The 18,697-nt window shown below is 53.6% G+C and overlaps 5 protein-coding genes across 5 annotated transcripts; 2 read left to right on the plus strand and 3 right to left on the minus strand.

Annotated features, from left to right (window-relative positions):
• Nucleotides 1-2,176: 2,176 nt before the first annotated feature.
• On the minus strand, nt 2,177-3,675 carry MRS44_014227 (uncharacterized protein; the record flags this gene model as incomplete). Its single annotated transcript, XM_065618329.1, has 4 exons — nt 2,177-2,985; nt 3,050-3,127; nt 3,184-3,303; nt 3,360-3,675. 4 exons carry the CDS (start codon nt 3,673-3,675, stop codon nt 2,177-2,179), a joined length of 1,323 nt encoding a protein of 440 aa, XP_065474401.1.
• An 823-nt stretch (nt 3,676-4,498) lies between these two features.
• Nucleotides 4,499-6,245, minus strand: MRS44_014228 (uncharacterized protein; the record flags this gene model as incomplete). Its single annotated transcript, XM_065618330.1, has 2 exons — nt 4,499-5,370; nt 5,420-6,245. The coding sequence occupies 2 exons, from the start codon at nt 6,243-6,245 to the stop codon at nt 4,499-4,501; spliced, it is 1,698 nt and encodes a 565-aa protein (XP_065474402.1).
• A 4,370-nt stretch (nt 6,246-10,615) lies between these two features.
• Nucleotides 10,616-14,221, plus strand: MRS44_014229 (uncharacterized protein; the record flags this gene model as incomplete). Its single annotated transcript, XM_046277374.2, has 2 exons — nt 10,616-13,779; nt 13,831-14,221. The coding sequence occupies 2 exons, from the start codon at nt 10,616-10,618 to the stop codon at nt 14,219-14,221; spliced, it is 3,555 nt and encodes a 1,184-aa protein (XP_046127664.2).
• A 265-nt stretch (nt 14,222-14,486) lies between these two features.
• Nucleotides 14,487-15,478, minus strand: MRS44_014230 (uncharacterized protein; the record flags this gene model as incomplete). The annotated part of the gene is made up of 2 exons (XM_046277375.2): nt 14,487-15,101; nt 15,410-15,478. 2 exons carry the CDS (start codon nt 15,476-15,478, stop codon nt 14,487-14,489), a joined length of 684 nt encoding a protein of 227 aa, XP_046127665.2.
• Nucleotides 15,479-17,069: 1,591 nt separating this feature from the next.
• On the plus strand, nt 17,070-18,584 carry MRS44_014231 (uncharacterized protein; the record flags this gene model as incomplete). The annotated part of the gene is made up of 2 exons (XM_065618331.1): nt 17,070-17,556; nt 17,605-18,584. 2 exons carry the CDS (start codon nt 17,070-17,072, stop codon nt 18,582-18,584), a joined length of 1,467 nt encoding a protein of 488 aa, XP_065474403.1.
• Between the last annotated feature and the right edge of the window lie 113 nt (nt 18,585-18,697).

Below are 18,697 nucleotides of genomic sequence, written 5' to 3' on the forward strand. Positions count from 1 at the left end.
ACAGGATGAATCTGCTGATTCTGGGCGTACATAAACCGGGATAAAGTATGGAGCAGCCAAAGCCAAAGCTGAGCCTGTGTGAGGAAGAAGAGGTTGAACGGCCTACCTAGATCAAAGAAGCGACAACCTCTCTACTTGGTTGACATTGGAGACGAATTCGGAGAAGCTTGAGGTCATATCCTGCTAGACAATTCCGTCTTCTGAAATGTATCCTTGGCTGTTCCCAATTTGGCCGAGACAAAACTGATAGCCCGTTTTAGCCTAGGAGTCCGTGTCGTCCTGGAAGCGATCTGTTCAAGGTATTTCGAGGGGTCGTAAACAGTTGCCCCGCCCAGAATCCACTGTCTTTTGGTTTGTACGTCGGAACGAGGCTTGCTGGTGGTTGGGGGTATGTTTCGTGGACTGATGACTCGCGTGTGATCCGTGTGAAGGCCAGTCAGCATACATCGTGTTTCCGGATACTGTTCTCTCTTCCTGTGGACGTGGAATCTTGGGTATGCTCGAGTTCGTCGCTCCCAACTGTTGTGCGTCAGCAAACATCTCCAGGCTGGTTCAACATGTTGCGCCTAAAGACTACATCAAGCAAGGCCTCCATGAACCTTTGGGAATGTCTTTCGCATATAAGATGGGGAGTAAACTGTGGCCAGCCGCATAAAGATAAGATTAAAAAAAAGGAACAGCAGGGGAAAAAAGAACATCCCGCTGTCGTGATACCAGGGTTTGGGGTGACATTTCGAGACCTGTTGTGTTTTCAGGAGCAAACAAGAGAGCAAAGAAAAGTTCCTTTTGAGAAACGAGAGCCGCAAACGTACCCACCATTCCCCGAATCGAATCGCATGACGGAAAGTGCATACTTCGCCCCTGACTGTCGAAAAGCCCGAATATCTGTTTGTGGGAGAATCCTGAACCTCGGCATCTCGACTCTCAACTGCCCAAAGATACACAGACTCAAAATTTCGGTGCGACTCTCGCCCCGCGACCATGACTTGGAGGCCTCAAAATCGTGAATGATGATGTATAGAACTCGAATATTCGGAAAGAGATGGTGGCGGCTCTGGAAAGCAAAGTCGCCGGTCTCGGGCCAAGGAGGGGCGCCCTTTTCTCTGCCGCTGCGAAGTGAAGTGAGATGTTCTTTCATCCGGTCGAGTCTGGTAAATGGTCATTATTGTCGGCCCTGGGCACCTTTCTCGGGATCTGGATGGTTCTGGCTGGTTCAATGGGAATCTCGGCTCGCTAGGATTAGGGGCTGGAGGGTCTGCGTACCTAAGGAAGTGAGCTCGATGTCCAAATTTGACGCCAATGAATGGCCCGTGGTGACCACAATTGGGATCACGAGAAGTTGAATCAAACCAAACATGGTTTTTTCATCTAAAAAGTCAAGAAAGAATGTAAGTATCGTCCATGTCCCATCTCGAGGAGGTTCGCCCACTGGCGGTGCTCCATCACCTACAAGCCACTTCACAAAAGACGAAAATAAGATAAGGTATTTGTCTCGACTACTTGAGATTTAAACTTCCAAATATTCAAAAATAAAATATGGTTAGACACCTGATCACCAAATAATTAGCAATATAAAAAGAAGATGACCAAAAGAACAAAGACTTCACGATGGCTGATCTTAAGTTGGAAAAATCAGTCATTATGAACATAGACGCGGCAAGGTATTATCTGACTTGCTTCGTCTTGGCGCATTGACATCAAGTAGAACCACGTAAAATCAAGTATCTCTCAAAACATCACTTTATTATCTCGTCTTGCCCCTACTTAACCACCAAAGCCAACCACCCCCTCTCGTCCACCCTAACCACGCATGAAGGCTCGGCAGTCCATGCACACACTGAGGCCGCAGCCTCGGCACACCATCTGGAAACGCCCCAAGTAGACGCCGCACCTGTTACAGGTGCCTGCCCCTTTCGAGTGTCCCACTCGAAATGGGGGCAGCCCGAACCGCTGGGAGCGGGACGGGGGCCAGGGCGGCTGGGTCGCCAGGGGGCGACGCTGGTGGTGGTGGTGGTGCCACAAGGGCACACGGCTAAGAGAAACGTCAGTTTTAGAGTACAACATAGATCGGACAAAACTTACCCTCGTACTGGCCGAGGAGACGCCTGCAGTGTTGGCACTGCTTCCGCCCTTCCTGGCGGCCGTCCCTCACCATCTGCTGCTTCGGCCGGTCTTCCTATGGACCGACCTTGGCAGCAGGCGGCAAGGTCCGAGCCGCGCGGGTTGCCCTCTCCGACAGCGGCAAGCCAAGCTTCTTCTCCATGAACGCCTTGAGGACGTCCTTGTCGAAGATGGTCGAGTTGACGTCGACCGGCACCGGCTTGCCACAGCAGAGAGGTGGGAAGGGGGATGAGTCTCCGCCAACAGAAGACTCGACGATCTGGCCAAGACACTGGGGGCAGTAGTAGTGGCCGCACGGGCAAAGCACGACAGACTCTTCGCAGTCGTTTCCGCAGGAGTGGCAGTAGACGTTCTCCTTGTCGGGATCGGTCTCTGCGCTGGCGCCACGGGGTCGGACATTGTCTTCGGGTCGAGGGTTGGCGAAGGGCCCAAAGCGAGAAGACGAAGGCTGAGGGCGAAGAGGGCGAGACTGCTGAGCTTGAAGAGAAGACGTTTCGGAGAGGCGAGAATCAGAAGCCATGGAGCGAATAGAAGAATCCTCAGGCTGGGTTCCAGGACGGAAGGTGACTGTGTTCTCAAACGAAATCAGATCTTCCTCGTCGTTGTCTTCATGGATGACAACAGGCTGAGAGCGTCGAGCAGGGGTATCAACGACTTGAGTAAGGCTACAGACGGTACGACGGCGATCGTTAGCTTCCACGGGGAGGTTGGAGAGAGGATCACGACGGCGAGCTTCGGCCGCGATGTGATGGACTTCTGCCAGGCCGAGGATCTTGAAGGGTTTCTTGTCGCGAGGGATGTTCTTGAGAGTTCTCTGCCGATAGAAGATGAGTCTCTCATCACGGGAGAGATTATCGTAGATGTCTTTGTGAAACAGGGTTAGCTGGTGCTTCTCTTGGGGTCTTGAGGGTTTGGGAATAGTGTTTACCTGCGAGGCGAGCAATAGAGGGCTTGGGCTTCCGGTCAAGGGCCTTTCCATCGTCACGATAGAGATCACTGTCTTCCTCTTTGTCAAACAGAGTTAGCTAGTACTTCTTTGAACGGGTACGAGGCGGTGCTTACCTGTCACGGGCGCAGGAACGGGAGCAACAGCAGGGGCAGGAGAAGCCTTGGGCTGCCGGTTGATGGTGACGCCGTCATCCCGGTAGAGATCATCGTCATCTTCTTCGCGGTCATCGCTTCCTTTGTGTGACAAGGTTAGCTGGTGTGTCTCTCGTGGGCTTGGGGGTGTTGTTTACCTGTGACGGGCGCAGGAGAAGGCTTGGGAGCATGGCCAGCAGCGTCAACGACGGGCCCTTTCTCGCCAGCAGTCTCTTGAGAAGGTTGACCGACGAGAGAAGGACCGAGAGCATCCTGATAAAGATCACGAAGGCGATCTGTGTTAGTAGAAGTGCCCGAGGGCAAAGCGGTGCTCTCCTCAGGAGCAAGCCGACCGGCAAGCACCTCGCCGGAAGCACGCTGACGCCTCTTCTCCTTCAAAGCATCATCCACTTCAAGCTCCTCGATGAGCAGCTTGATTGCCAGCTGGTGAGACAAACTCTCCTCGTCATCCATGGTTGCTGTTGTGTTGTGCTTGGTCGTACCGTGAATGCGCGAGGAAGAAAGGCGTGGGAGAGGGAGAAGGGAAAGGGTGTGGGTGCAGAAGAATGGAAAACAAAATGAATGGGAGGGGGTGTGCGTGAATCACTGAACTGCGGCAACTTGACTTGGGAGAGGAATTTGCCAGTTGACTTGACAGTGTTTGCAAGTGTCAAACGAGGGGAGGCATTGTATCTAGACGAAAGATATTAATGGTCAGCATCTAACTTTGAAACTGAATTTTTTTCATCGCAACATGAAATGATAGAGATGAATAAATACATATTAAAATATTAGATGTTTGAATTTTTCTATTATTCTAGCTATTGAGCCCGCTACAGCTTGTTTGAATGCTACGGTTGCGTCTACAGCAACCAAGTCGATATGCAGGCCGCCGTATCAATGCATATCAGCGGCTAGATACAGCAGCATAGAGCCCATTTACAGCACAAGCAGCCTTGTAGAACCGTCGTGAATCCAATCGGAGAGAAGCCGAGTAAGTAAAAGCCCGATGCATTGGCATTCTTGGTCATCTAATAATACAGAACAAAAAGTGACAAAATACCTCCCCGATACCAACCCCCAAAACCAACCGTCCTGAAAGACATTTTCTCGTTAAAAAGACATACCCAAAGGTAGATTCGATGCACAGAGGCAGAGTGGAAAGGTTCGTTATCCCTCAAGTCCTGGTCCGTTGCGTTGCTTTTCCTTCCCTTGCGCCGTTATCCTCCCATCCACGAGCTGACCTCTTTGCGTCTTTCCTAGGTCATCATCGTCTTCAAGGCCATCCCGAGCGTCACTACCGAGTGATCTTCTCCCTGTACCCCGGGGGCTTCTTGTCGACGCCCATGAGCCCGTACACTGCGATCTGCGCCGACCGGACCGAGTACTCCATCGTAAACGTCACCTCGCGGTCGATCTCGACGAACTGGCCCATTAGGCCGAGGTTCTGGCTTCCCTTGGGGACCACGTCTGGTCTATCGCCCTTCTTGCGCGTCAGGAAGGGACTACCGATCAGCGGCATGAGGCAGGGGATGGTGATGGATCGCTCGAGAGTTGGGTGTAGAGGGAACGCCATTAGGTGAAGCAGCTCGGTCAGGATCTCGGCGCCTGTACATTCGAGCATGGGCTTCTTTACGTGTCGGCCTGCTTGGTCGGGGAAGAGGCCGTACCCCCAGAACACAAAGACGTCGTCGGGCTGGTCCTTGATGTGCGGTTGCTGGGGGATCGTGAGCGACAGCATCCAGGGACAGTCTCGGAAGGTGATCAGAGGCACAGCGCCGGTGAGTGTTCCCGTCCAGGAGCGGAGGTGCTCGAAGAAGGCCGGATCACGGAGGGTGACGGTGAAGGAAAGCCAAGTCGACTTGGAGGGACGGTCAAAGAAGGCCTCTGGGTTGCCAAAGGTCTCCGGTCGGTCCATCGCCAGCCTGTCCCAGAAGGTCCATGAGGGATCTAGCTCGTGGGGAGCAGAGTCGCGAAGTTCCATTGTCGGGGGAGGCTTGCTATTTGAGCCGTAGCCCATGCCCGAGGTGAGTGAGCCTAGCGTCATGAGGACGAGATCCGAAGGACCCAGGGCGAGATCGACGTGCTTGTTGTCTTGGTAAGTCTTGAGTCCAGTAACTCTGAACTCGGGACCAATGTCCTCAATGTCCAGTCCGCTGACCTGAATGCCTGACAGTGTTAGTCCCTCCTACCACCCGAACCGAGATCCCGAACTCACCATGACGAAACTCAACGTCCATCGCCTTGAGATACTGCGTCAATGGCTTAATAATAGCCTCAAAGTCCTCCTCCGGGGCCTGCTCTACCCCAGACAATGTCCCCATGTTGGGAAACTCGTGCAAGAAGCGGTGCAGACACCTCCTGAACTCGACGGCGCTGCACCAAGGATGAAACCGATTGAGCGACGACCACAGATCCCAGAAGTTGGTCTCGAAGAAGTCGGGTTCGAACAGGGCCTGGATCTCGAGCCCCTCGAGCTCCTTCTCGGTCTCAAGCACTACCCTCATCAGGTCGCACTGGTTCTTGACACTCAGGCCCATGGTGCTCACGTCGACAGCCTCCGGCTTCTCAACACCGTACTTGTCCATCACCTGCCTCACCAATCTCGTACCCGAAGCGCCCAACTTTCTCCTCGCTTGGTTGAACCGGTTCATCTTGTCCGCAAGCGTTTCGCCTTCAGTGTCGGATGGAACCTTTTCCAGCATGCCATACAGGCAGCGATACGTGAGACTCATCTTCCTGATGGCTGACACACGATACCCAGTCTCCCATGACGGCTTGGAAAAAGTAGCCATCGATCCTCCAGCCTTGGACGACGCCTCGAGAATGTGAATGTGATCTCCCGGGACGTGGGCATCGTCAATCAGAAAGACGGCGGCAGCCAGCGACGCTATCCCGCCGCCGACAAGCCACACATGAGGGCTGGGTCCATTGATGATCTCGGGGCTGCTGCCGAGGCTGGCGACATTGTTCCCGTTGCTGTTGTCCATGTCACCTGGTGTCGCCGAGCCAGGTGTACCCGTTGTAACCGCAGGATCCTCCATCTTCTCCCCGTGGTTCGTTTCGCGCCCAGGCTCTCGGACTAACCGAGAAGGATGCTGATCGTCAGCTTTGCGACCCTTGGCGAGTTGGCGGATATGCACGTATTTGAGCCTCTTTCCCCTCTTGAACAATTCGTCGATATCGTGAAAAGATGCCCAGTCGCAAAAGAGAAGAAAAATATCACGAGAGATGGGAAAATTTATGACTGGCCGGTTCGTCTCCCCTCACCCAAAAAGACCACACAGAGCACAAACCTCCCCCCATCAGAGCTTGTCCCCGGTCGAATTTCAAGGGGAGAAACAAGCCCGGCGACCAATGGGGACGCCTGTCATCACACGCATTGTCTCCCCAAGCGTTGTTCCAACACCCCAGCCTCGGCGAGACCGGTTCAGAGTCTGGCGTCATTTCCGCCCACCTAACTCGTTTGTCTCAATTTTGACTTTCTCTGGCTATTCCTTATCTCTACTAAACTCGACTGTGGCCTTTGAACCGACAGAAAAATTGCAAAGACCCAGAGGGGAGCAATCGTACGATGTTGGACAGCGGACAGCTTGGCGTGGCACCGGGTGGACCGCCCGTCCATCGGAAGCGGGCCGCTGCGTAGGTTGCGGAGGGCCGAGGCATGAAGCTCCGGAGGTGTTTGATCGGTGTTGTGCATTGCTTTTTGATCGTACAGACGGGGACTCGCAGTGAGAGAGACAAACTGCAGAGAAGCGTCTCATAGATGTACAGATAGCCATCTTGCTTGCCTCTTTTTGCTACCAAGCTCTACGCCTCGTCACGAAATCTCTTCACTTGCCAACGCAATGGGCCAATGCGCATAGGCCTCGACCTGGCCTGCGGTGTGCCGTCAAGTTAGCGGGGCCCTCAACGGAAGGCCTCTCTTATCAAGGTAGAAAGATTGGACAAAAGAAAAGCTGCATCCATCCACAAATGCACTCATCAGGCTGCTCTTTCATCTGAGACCAGACCCTTTGCTAGCCGTCCAATATCAACAGTTGTAATGCTCCATCGAGGACACTCGAGAGTCTAGAATGATATGATGCCCCGTCACACCGGTCCTCAGGGTCCTTGACGGCCCCGCAAAGTGCTATCCGGAGGGTGGACCTCCAACGGCTGGGTCAGGGTTCCTCGGAGGAGCAGAGCGTGAGATGGGGATTTCTTGCATCATGACAGCATGGGAAAGTTGAACCTCTCAAATCAGCATCATGGGAGAGGAAAAGCACGGCCGTCAAACTTTTTCCCTACATCCGGGTGGTTTGCCGGTCACTTGTCTCAATGTCACATCATCACCCGAGCCGTGGATTGCCGGCATACGGAACGGATGGATGCGTTGCTTGTTTCAAGAAGCCGTATTGTGCTCGCCTATTACTGCTGCTGCATGTTTGCGATACCACCTCGCGGGTATTGTTTCATATTCCACCTGCGGGAATCACGCATGCTCCAGAAGGCATTCAAAACGTGGCCGCCAGGGTCATACGGAGGCAGCCGGATTCCGAGCGGTTTTGCTGACGGGAATAAAACCTGCAATGGAGACTTGCCAAGAGAGGTCACCGTGAGAGCTTCACCGAGGAGGGTCTTGGGGCGGTCAATTGTTTACACGAAGAACAGCTGGCAGGCTTAGGCGAACTCCATGTCAGATCTTGGTCATTGGAGATTTACCAGGTCGAGCGAGATGACCTGAATTTGCCCTACCGGGCTTGGTCAAATTGCCTTGACGAGGACCCTGTTTGGATCCTCGCCTACGGTGCAAAACCTGTTCCCTTCCCCAGCAATAGCCAGTCGCTTGCGGCCGATGAGCCCTGTCTTGGGGTTTCGAGACGCGGTTGAGGTTGATCGTTGCAGATCCTTGGCTGGGCTCTCACGACGAAAAAATTAAACAGAAATGCAGATTACGCAGTCCAAGAGAATGACCCCAAAATGTCTCGGCCACTGCCAGCAGCCGCACCCGCAACCCGCAAGACCCGGAGTGCGTGCGGCTCGGCATCATCAGCCAAGGATCGAACTCCTTTTTTTCCTTTCAATCCCACTTTGAACAAACCCTCATCCGTACAGCCGTTCATCAGCAAAGCTCCGGTTCTTTACTCTTCTGAGACGCAGCCGCAGCCCCAAATGCCGAAGTCGCAGGTCCTCCCACGCTCTTAACCCCCACCAAGGTGGTCTAGCGCAGGACAAACTTGGACTTTGAAGCCGTGCTGATGCCCGTCCGTGATGGCGGCAGTCCAGTGACTGATTGATAAGGTGTGGGCCGCGGGCGACGGCGTCCGGGACGGTCTGAAACGGTTACGTACAGAATGTAGCGAGACCCATCGCGGACAGAGCCGGCGACGATTCCCGGAGGATGGGGGTGATGAGGTTTGAAAAGTGTCCCTCATGATGAATTGCATATCCAATGTTGTTACAACAGGTAGCAAGGCTGTGTCTCTGTCAACCAACAAGGCATTGTCTGTACCTACGTATCCGTATAGGCAAGCAAGCGCTTAACAGTCTTGATATCAGAATCCAGATGGGGATCGGCATCAAGAGGGCTTTTCGGCTCTGGTGTGGATGATCTGGGATACCCCTGGCTTGGCTTCACACTGGACCCCCAGCTTCGCATTGGGTCCTTGACCTTTTTCTACCCTCACGGGCCCGCCACCCTCAAGACGCGTCCCATCGACCTTGGAAGCTTTGCCGGCGGCTGCGCCTCAGGTAATCATTAAAAGAGGGCAAAAAACCTGGTCGAGCTGGACATTACGCGTGCACAATGTCAGAAACGGGTTCACGACTGCGGCCTGCGAGGACGTGTTGATGCAGCTATCCATATGTAATCACCTCGAGGCGTATTCGGGTTTTTCGCGTTGACGATTACGAGAACGTGTTTGGAGGGGGGGCCACGGATAGATTAGTTAGCCTATTGCCGATGAAACGGAACAATTCTAGGGGACAATTGCAAGCCCTCGCCTCGGGCAGACTAATGACAACAGGGCAAACGCTTTGACGACATTTGGATCTATCAAAGGTGCTGTCCACGTGCAGGGCATGTCATCGAGTAGGCCGCTACAAAGGAAGACGTCTCATGACGGGCATACCCGTGATGCAAGGGCTCACAGAGTTGCAGCGGCAGAGGCTCTTTCTGGCCCGTGCAAAAGAACAATATCATCAAGAACATCAACAGAGCAAAACCACTGATATTTACATTCCTCCCAACCCTCGAGATATCACTCGAAGCTCTGGTGAATCTCAACTTCTTGCATTGGCCCCACCCCATTGAGAAGATCCCCCCGGTAATAACCCACGCGGTCGGTGCGCCACACCAACCTTGGAACCGACATCAAAGGGCGCTAAAAATGCCGCCTGCCAGCGGCGGTCTTTCAACGGGGGGGGGGAGCGTCACAGCGTGGCATCCACCATCCATTCTCCATCAGGCACACGAAAGAGAGAGAGGGAGCTGGGGGAGCGAGATGAGACAGGGTCAGGGTGCTTGCATCGGCAATTGGCCAAGGAAAGACAAGAAAAAATTGAGAAAAAAATTCAAGCTCGTGCTTTGCAGAGTCAACAAAGATATTTTTCCAAGATTTTTCTTGTATTTATTTACTTTTTTTCTTGTATCTTTATCCGTCCTCTACGTGCACCTAATTTCAACAAAAAGGCGCCGCCTGTCAACGGACCATCACGCCCCAATTGCTCCTTCCTCTAGCCAATTTCTTTTTTTTTCCCTCTCTCGGCCCCCCGCTCAACCTCCGACCCGGCTTCCTCCTCCATCCTCCACCATCTTGGGCCGCTTCCGCTCCCTCCCCTCCACTTGTTCCGGTCTGGTTCGGGTCCCCAATTATTTCTTGTGAGCTTAGCTTCCCGCTGTTCACATTCTCTCTTATCCCTCCACACCCTCCCACCCCCTTTTACCGCCTTCTTTCCCTCCCCAACCCTCCTACGATCCTCATCCTCCTTCACCTCCATCTTGGTCTCGCTCTCTCTCTGTGCGTAGGCTACGGACCAGCAATTGGCTTTGTTTGTCCCTTTTATCGCCCGCTTTCTGTGGCCCAGGCCTCAACGCCTTGCCCCTCCTGCGCGTTTAGTCGCCCAGAAAACGTTGAAGCGTTGTGTGCTGCCTCCGCCTCGGTGAACTTTTCGTCCGCCTCAGGACTTCACCCACCCTAGCAACGTAAGTATCCCCCTCAGCCTCCTCTCCCGTCGTCATCTGTTGCCTCGGTTCAATCATGTGCCCTCTTGGCTGCCCTCAATGGCTCCGTCAAATATCTAGCCGTGCCCCAGACCGTCCATCTTGACCCCGGACTTACACCTGCGCTTAGACCAACCAGCTCAAAACGCACGAGACATTCAATGTGGTAGACGACATCGCCGAGTCACCTCTCATCACTCCGAAACCATCATGGCTTCCTTCCTCCCGCGTCGCTTTCGCGGCGAGACGCAGGTCACCGAAAAGACGATGCCGTCCTGGGCCTCCAAGCGCCTCACTCCTATCGCCCAGTACCTCGCCCGACGCGCCTGCTCCCACCCCATCCATACCGTCGTCCTTGTCGCCGTCCTTGCGAGCACCTCATACGTCGGCTTTCTTCAAGAAAACTTCTTCAACGTCGATGTTGACACCACCGCCGTGGGCAAGGCCGATTGGTCTTCCCTTGTCGAGGGTAGCCGCGTCCTGCGCGCTGGCCCAGAGACTGCCTGGAAGTGGAAGGGCGTCGAGCAAGACGTTGACGTTGCTGGTGCCGATGCCGACCACCTCGCTCTCCTGACCCTCGTGTTCCCCGACACTCTGTCTACCGACTCGCCTAGCACTGCGCCTCGATCTCACCACGTTCCTGTTCCTCAGAACCTGTCCATCACGCAACTCCCGTCTACCGAGAACCCCTTTACCACCTACTCCCAGGACAGCATCCTCGCCTACTCTCTCCCCTACGCCGAGGGCCCCGAGTTCCTTGCTGCCACCCAGGAGATTCCCAATGAGGATTCGGAGGAGACCGAGACGGAACATGGCCGCGAGAAGAAGACTTGGATCATGAAGGCTGCCAAGGTCAACACCCGTAACAGCATTGTTCAGTGGGCCAGCAACACCTGGACCGAGTTCCTTGATCTTCTCAAGAACGCCGAGACTCTCGACATTGTCATTATGCTCCTGGGCTACATTGCCATGCACCTGACCTTTGTCTCGCTCTTCCTTTCGATGCGCCGCATGGGTTCCAAGTTCTGGCTCGGTGTCTGCACCATCTTCTCCTCGGTCTTTGCCTTCCTCTTCGGTCTGGCTGTTACTACTAAGCTGGGTGTCCCCATCAGCGTTATTCTGCTGTCTGAGGGTCTTCCCTTCCTGGTCGTCACCATTGGCTTCGAGAAGAACATTGTTCTGACCCGCGCCGTCATGTCTCATGCTATTGAGCACCGACGCACTCAGGCCAAGAGCTCCAAGTCTGGCAAGCGATCCCCCGAGCGCTCCATGCAGAACGTCATCCAGTACGCCGTCCAGGCAGCCATCAAGGACAAGGGTTTCGAGATTATGCTCGACTACGCCATCGAGATTGTCATTCTCGTCCTCGGTGCTGCCTCTGGCGTCCAGGGTGGTCTCCAGCACTTCTGCTTCCTTGCTGCCTGGATCTTGTTCTTTGACTGCATCCTGCTCTTCACCTTTTACACTGCCATTCTCAGCATTAAGCTCGAGATCAACCGCATTAAGCGCCACGTCGACATGCGCATGGCTCTCGAGGACGATGGCGTCAGCCGTCGTGTTGCCGAGAACGTTGCCAAGAGTGAGGACTGGCCCCGTGTCAACGGCAACGCCAAGGACACTTCCCTCTTTGGTCGTGAGAGCAGCAGCATTCCCAAGTTCAAGGTCCTCATGGTCCTCGGCTTCCTCCTCGTCAACGCTGTCAACCTCGGCTCGATTCCCTTCCGCAACCCCAGCTCCCTGTCCAACATCCGTACCTGGGCTAGCAGCTTTGGCGGAGTGGCTTCGCCCATGTCCGTTGACCCCTTCAAGGTTGCCTCCAACGGCCTGGACGCCATCCTGGCTGACGCCAAGGCCAACAACCGACCCACTCTCGTCACTGTCCTCACCCCCATCAAGTACGAGCTCGAGTATCCTTCCATCCACTACGCTCTGGCGTCTTCTCTCAACGGAAGCGGCCCTGAGGTTGAGGAGGGATTCCACCCCTTCCAGCGATATGGTCTCGGCGGTCGCATGGTCGGCGGTCTGCTCAAGAGTCTGGAGGATCCAGTTCTCTCCAAGTGGATTGTCGTCGCCCTCGCTCTCAGTGTCGCTCTGAACGGCTACCTCTTCAACGTCGCTCGATGGGGTATCAAGGACCCCAATGACCCCGAACACCACATTGACCGAAACGAGCTCGCGCGCGCGCAGCAGTTCAACGACACCAGCTCGACCACCCTTCCTCTGGGCGAATACGTTCCTCCCACTCCCCAGCGCACCGAGCCCAGTACCCCCGCCGTTACCGACGATGAGGCTGATGGCCTACACATGACCAAGGCTCGACCCGCCAACCTACCCAAGCGAAGCAACGAGGAGCTCGAGAAGCTGTTGGCCGAGAAGCGAGTGCGCGAGATGAACGACGAGGAGGTTGTTTCTCTGTCGATGCGCGGCAAGATCCCTGGTTATGCTCTGGAAAAGACTCTGGGCGACTTTACCCGTGCTGTCAAGATCCGACGTACCATCATCTCTCGAACCAAGGCCACGACCGACCTGACTCACACCCTCGAGCGATCCAAGCTGCCTTACGAGAACTACAACTGGGAGCGGGTGTTTGGTGCTTGCTGCGAGAACGTTATCGGATACATGCCCCTTCCTGTCGGTGTTGCTGGACCTCTTGTTATTGATGGTCAGAGCTACTTTATCCCCATGGCTACCACTGAAGGTGTCCTGGTTGCCAGTGCCAGTCGAGGTTGCAAGGCCATCAACTCAGGTGGCGGCGCCATCACTGTTCTCACCGCCGACGGTATGACTCGTGGACCCTGTGTTGCTTTCGAGACTCTTGAGCGTGCCGGTGCCGCCAAGCTTTGGCTCGACTCTGAGGCCGGCCAGACCACGATGAAGAAGGCTTTCAACTCTACCAGCCGATTCGCCCGTCTCCAGTCGATGAAGACTGCGCTTGCTGGCACCAACCTGTTTATCCGATTCAAGACGACTACCGGTGACGCCATGGGTATGAACATGATTTCCAAGGGTGTTGAGCACGCTCTCAGTGTCATGTCTACGGATGGAGGCTTCGACGATATGCAGATTATCTCCGTGTCAGGCAACTACTGCACGGACAAGAAGCCCGCTGCTCTGAACTGGATTGACGGCCGAGGCAAGGGAGTTGTTGCCGAAGCCATCATCCCTGGCGAGGTTGTTCGCAGTGTTCTCAAGAGTGATGTCGACTCTCTGGTTGAGCTTAATGTGACCAAGAACTTGGTCGGTTCGGCCATGGCTGGTTCCGTCGGTGGATTCAACGCCCACGCTGCCAACATGGTGGCTGCCATCTTCCTTGCCACCGGTCAGGACCCTGCTCAGGTTGTTGAGAGTGCCAACTGTATCACCATCATGAAGAAGTAAGTGTTTTAGTCACATCTCACCAGAATCGTGCTAACCAACTGTCACAGCCTGAACGGAGCTCTCCAGATTTCCGTGTCCATGCCCTCGCTTGAGGTCGGAACCCTGGGTGGTGGTACCATTCTTGAGCCTCAGGGCTCCATGCTCGACATCCTCGGTGTCAGGGGATCTCACCCCACAAACCCTGGAGACAACGCCCGACGCCTGGCCCGCATCATTGCCGCGGCTGTGCTCGCTGGTGAACTGTCTCTGTGCAGTGCCCTCGCCGCTGGTCACCTGGTGCGAGCGCACATGCAGCACAACCGAAGTGCGGCTCCCTCTCGCAGCACGACTCCGGCTCCTCCCATGACGCCAATTTCCCTGGCCATGACCAACGCCCAGGAGCGTTCTGCCTCAACGACATCGATGAGCGCAGCCGCCATCCAGCGATCAAAGAGGTAAAGATGATGAAGTGTTTGACGGAGCATTTGGTGGATTGGTGTCAAAATTCATAGACGTTGCTTGTAGGGCACATCGTCTTGGTTGGTGAAGGTCACAGCATGGAGTTTTCGCATTATGGGACATTCTGGAAAGGTCACGCAAAGCGTACATATACATACACTACACGTAAAACATACAACAACAACAACAACAACAACAGCTGGATTAAGTTCCGCTTTAAAAATGCATTTTAATCCTCTTTTGTACCTATGTTTCGGTCTGGTGTTTAGGTGAATGTCTTTACTCTGGCAACAGCCTCACCGTCCATCGATGTGAACTTGATGCCCTTCTTTTCCATCTCCCTCTTGCACTCTTCCCACGTGTCCTGCATAACGGGCCTTGTACCCTCTGCTACAATCCAAGTCTGATATCCCTCATCGACGGCATGCTCCGCTGTAGCCTTGACGCAATAATCACCCGCCAAACCAACAACGTAAACATCAGTAACCTCCTGCTCCTTGAGCATACCCGCCAACCCACTATCACTCAACCGAAACGGATCATAAAAAGCACTATACATCTCAACTCTCTCATCCTGTCCCTTCTCAATAACAGCATGCACCCTCGAGACATCCAGCTCGGGCACCAGGTCCGCGCCCTCGGTACCCTGGACACAGTGCGTCGGCCATAAGGTCGTCTCGTACGTGCGCGAGGGATCATGGGGGTGGACGATGATGGTGGAGGATGTGTAGGGTTCCGCGGAGGGGTGGTTGGATGCGAAGGAGATGTGTGCTGGCGGGTGGAAGTCTTTTGTTGCGAGGATGAGGGGGAAGGGGAGGGAGGTTAGGGTGTTGATTGGGGTGGCGATGGAGCGGCCTTCTGGGACTGGGAGGGAGCCGTTCTGGGAGAGTTAGCTTTTTGAACATGAGGGTATTTTGAGAGATGTAAGAAGCTCAGTTGTGAGTGGAGAGTGGTGTCGCGGGTTCATGTCAAGATGTATCGATCAGTCAAGGAGGTGAGATGCGCAGAGGTGTATCCGTCATTGTCGGGCCGGCTAGAGTAGGATTCGCAACTTCGTCAAAACACCTCCTCTACTGGAAAATGAAAACCACGGTTCGTGTAGGTGTAATTCTTGATGAACGAGAAGGCTCCTTGGCTGACTTCAACCTGGGCAGGTCGCATGTGACAAAGACAAAGAGATAAACTCACTGGTGGGCAAAAGTCCTCTTGAAAGTCCACGATAATGAGGGCGGGCTTGAATTGTTTCGCGTCTGCCATTCTGAAGTCCTGTAGTGATGTTCTATTGGTAGGTAGGGCTGCAGGTGATGATGGAGGGGCTGTTGCAGAGTTCAAGTTGAGGGTTTCGGGATAAGCCGATAAGCAACCCCGCCATGAGGCATCACGGGACAAGAGTAGCACAGCGAGTCAAGCACATTCTACGCTTTGTATTAAGTAGAAGGTTACCAGCACAATGAACCAAGCAAGGTTCATTCGACCAAAAAGAAAAAGTAGAGACAAACAGCAAAAAAGATGAGTTCTGTTATAGGAAAAGCCCGATGCGGGGGTCGAACCCGCAACCTTGAGATCGCGTACTCATCACCTGGTTTCAAGAGGGACACTCTTTATTTTACCAAGGTAATCTAAGAGTCTCACGCTCTACCGATTGAGCTAACCGGGCTCAATCTGTTTTTGATGATTTGCCTCAGAATGAAGTACATGTTGGGCTGAATGGCAAGAATCTGCAAGTCAAAGTTTTTCTTCATGTGTGGGGCTGGGGCGTTGAGGTTTGGCTTGGTGGGTTTGGTGGGTTTTTTGCGGCGTGGCAGGGATACCCTTGTGTTTTTGGCGCTGATTATGTAACGGCAGGTGTCAGTTGAGCTACCCTGGACAAACATGTTGACTTCGGAGGTCATTCAATTGAGGAGGAAACATGCAGCAATTGGCTTGTTAAGAATGATAGGTCGGGTGCTAGATCTCTTTATTTAGTCCCATTACGCGCTCGCATAAGCAAGTCACCAGATTGGTGCCTGCTTTTGCTTGTCAGCTTTGTCGTGCCCAGTCCTGCTGTGCTCATCTTTACCGGAAGAGGCGGAATAGCAACCGCTTGATTGACCCCAGTCAAGATATCGACATGATATGGCCTTACGAATTAATGTAGCTCGCTAAGCCCTTTATCATCTCTCTCGTTGGTCTGGAAGTTCAGGCGATCTACTCCAAGTATGGGATGTGAAGGGCACGAGTCCCATTCATGGCAGATCGCTCAACGGCTTCGTCTACAAGAGCAACACGGACCACATGGTGAAAGAGACAAGCATCTCACTGATTTAAAACAAGCGTCCCCGCTTTGTATCGTCATCCCTTGTAACTATCCTATCCCTACGCCGCGTGAATGCCCAGTCTCTAACCACCCACTTCACATCACCTAACCGGGTGCCCTACCCTGCCAGATCAATTCGAAATCTCACCCCAAGCAAAAAGACGCATCATGATTTGTCTGCGCGGACTTTGTCACCAAGGTCAGAATCCGACCCGGTAAGCGCTAGTCTTAGCGAAGCGAGAGACCATGGTCCGAAAAGCGCTTAACTATCCCAAGACCCTGGGTCAACTGCGGCTTCTTGTATCTACCGCTCGTTTAAATACAGGGTGTCGTCTCCCCCGCGGGTCTGTGATTTCGTCATCTTTCTTATGGCGCCTTTACTGCTGGATCAGCTACCTAGCTTGACGAGCCCTCTGGGCATCGTCTTGGTGGTTTTGGTGACCATTTCGGTGCTCTATTTCGTTGAGAATCTCATTCATGTGCCATATCCTCCGGGGATCCCGCTTATACGTGAGCCGGAGGGTGCTCGTCGGTTTAGTCTGCGGACGAGGTATGCCTACCTCACGGATTGTCAGGCGCTCTTTCGCGAGGCATATCACGACGTTTGTCCAACCCCCGCCCAAACAATTTGACTTTACTAAGAACTTTCCTCAGTACATCAAAAAAGGGAAGCCCGTCGTCATTCCAGGTTTCGGCTTCCGAAAAGAAGTCATCCTCCCCCAAAGCTCCATGAAATGGGTCTTCTCCCAACCTGACGAAGTCCTCAACGTGACCAAAGCCTTTGCAGAGGTCAACCAGGTCAGATGGAGTCTCGGACACGAAGAGATCGCCGTCGATGCGTGGCAGGGCATGCTCGTCAAGAGCGATCTGAACCGCGTGCTGGAGAATATTGTCAACGCCATGAACAATGAGCTCAAGACTGTGTTTGACGAGCAGTTTGGAAAGGATACTGAGAATTGGAGGGAGATTGATCTTAGGTCGACGATTCAGATTATTGTTGCGCAGGCTGCTAGTCGGTTTACTGTTGGGCTGCCGTTGTGTAAGTTTGTGGCTTTGTTGATGTGGTGAGTTTGCTGACAGGATAAAGGCCGTAACAAAGATTACCTTAGGACATCTCTCAAGATTAACGACCTGCTCATTTTAAATGCTGGTCTCACTGGAGGCGTGCCTCTTGTCTTGCAGCCCATCGTCGGCACCCTTCTCAGAATCCCAACAGGCATACAATTCCGCAAACTTAAGAAGTGGTTCGTTCCTCTCTGGAAGGGACGCATGGAAGCCGACCCAAGTGTTCCCGAGCCCCAGGATCATCTACAGATGATGCTTCGATATGGCCAGCGCGAACGCCCAGATGAGATCAACGACATGGATGTTATGACCGGGCGTCTGATTGCTCATAACTTTGGTTCAATGCATCAGACACAGATCCAAGTCACCAACCTGATTCTCAACGTGCTTGGTTCTGACGCCGAGTTCAACACCATTGCCGTCTTGCGTGATGAGATCGACCGTATCCTCGGTCCTGACGAGGACGCTCAATGGACGAAGGCTCTTGTTAACCAGATGACCCGTGCCGATAGTCTTTGCCGTGAGACTCTCCGCCTGGGTGCTTTCGGAGGAAGAGCCAACTTTCGCAAGGTCATGACGTCTGGTTTCACGACCGAAGATGGCATCCCACTTCCCAAGGGTCTTATGATTTCGTTCCTCGGTCAGCCAGCCCAGACGGACGAGGAAACCATGGAAGACCCCCTCAAGTTCGACCCTTTCCGCTTTTCCCGTATGCGCGAACTTGCTGTCAGCCGCGATGAAAAAGTGCCTTTAGTAAGCATGGTGTCGACGTCGCCCGAGTTTCTCCCCTTCGGACATGGGAAGCATGCTTGTCCTGGCCGGTTCCTCATCGACTTTGAGCTCAAGATGATTCTCGCGTATGTGTTGCGAAACTACGACATTGCGTTCCCGAAAGAGTATGAGGGCAAGAGACCGCCGAATGTCTGGATGGCTGAGGCCGTGTTACCGCCGGAGGGTGTTAGGATCAGGATTAAGAGAAGGACGAGGCAGTCTAGCGATTAGAAATACAGGCTATGATAGGGAGATATGCGAAGTACCTATCTAGTTAATCGACTTGGTCTTATTATCTAACCTTCATACTGTAGTATTATTGTGCAATTTACCTTTTAAATCAT

This window comes from Fusarium solani, assembly GCF_023522795.1.
Source record: "Fusarium solani strain SB1 chromosome Unknown bctg00000010, whole genome shotgun sequence".
NCBI classification, from domain to species: Eukaryota; Fungi; Ascomycota; class Sordariomycetes; order Hypocreales; family Nectriaceae; genus Fusarium; species Fusarium solani.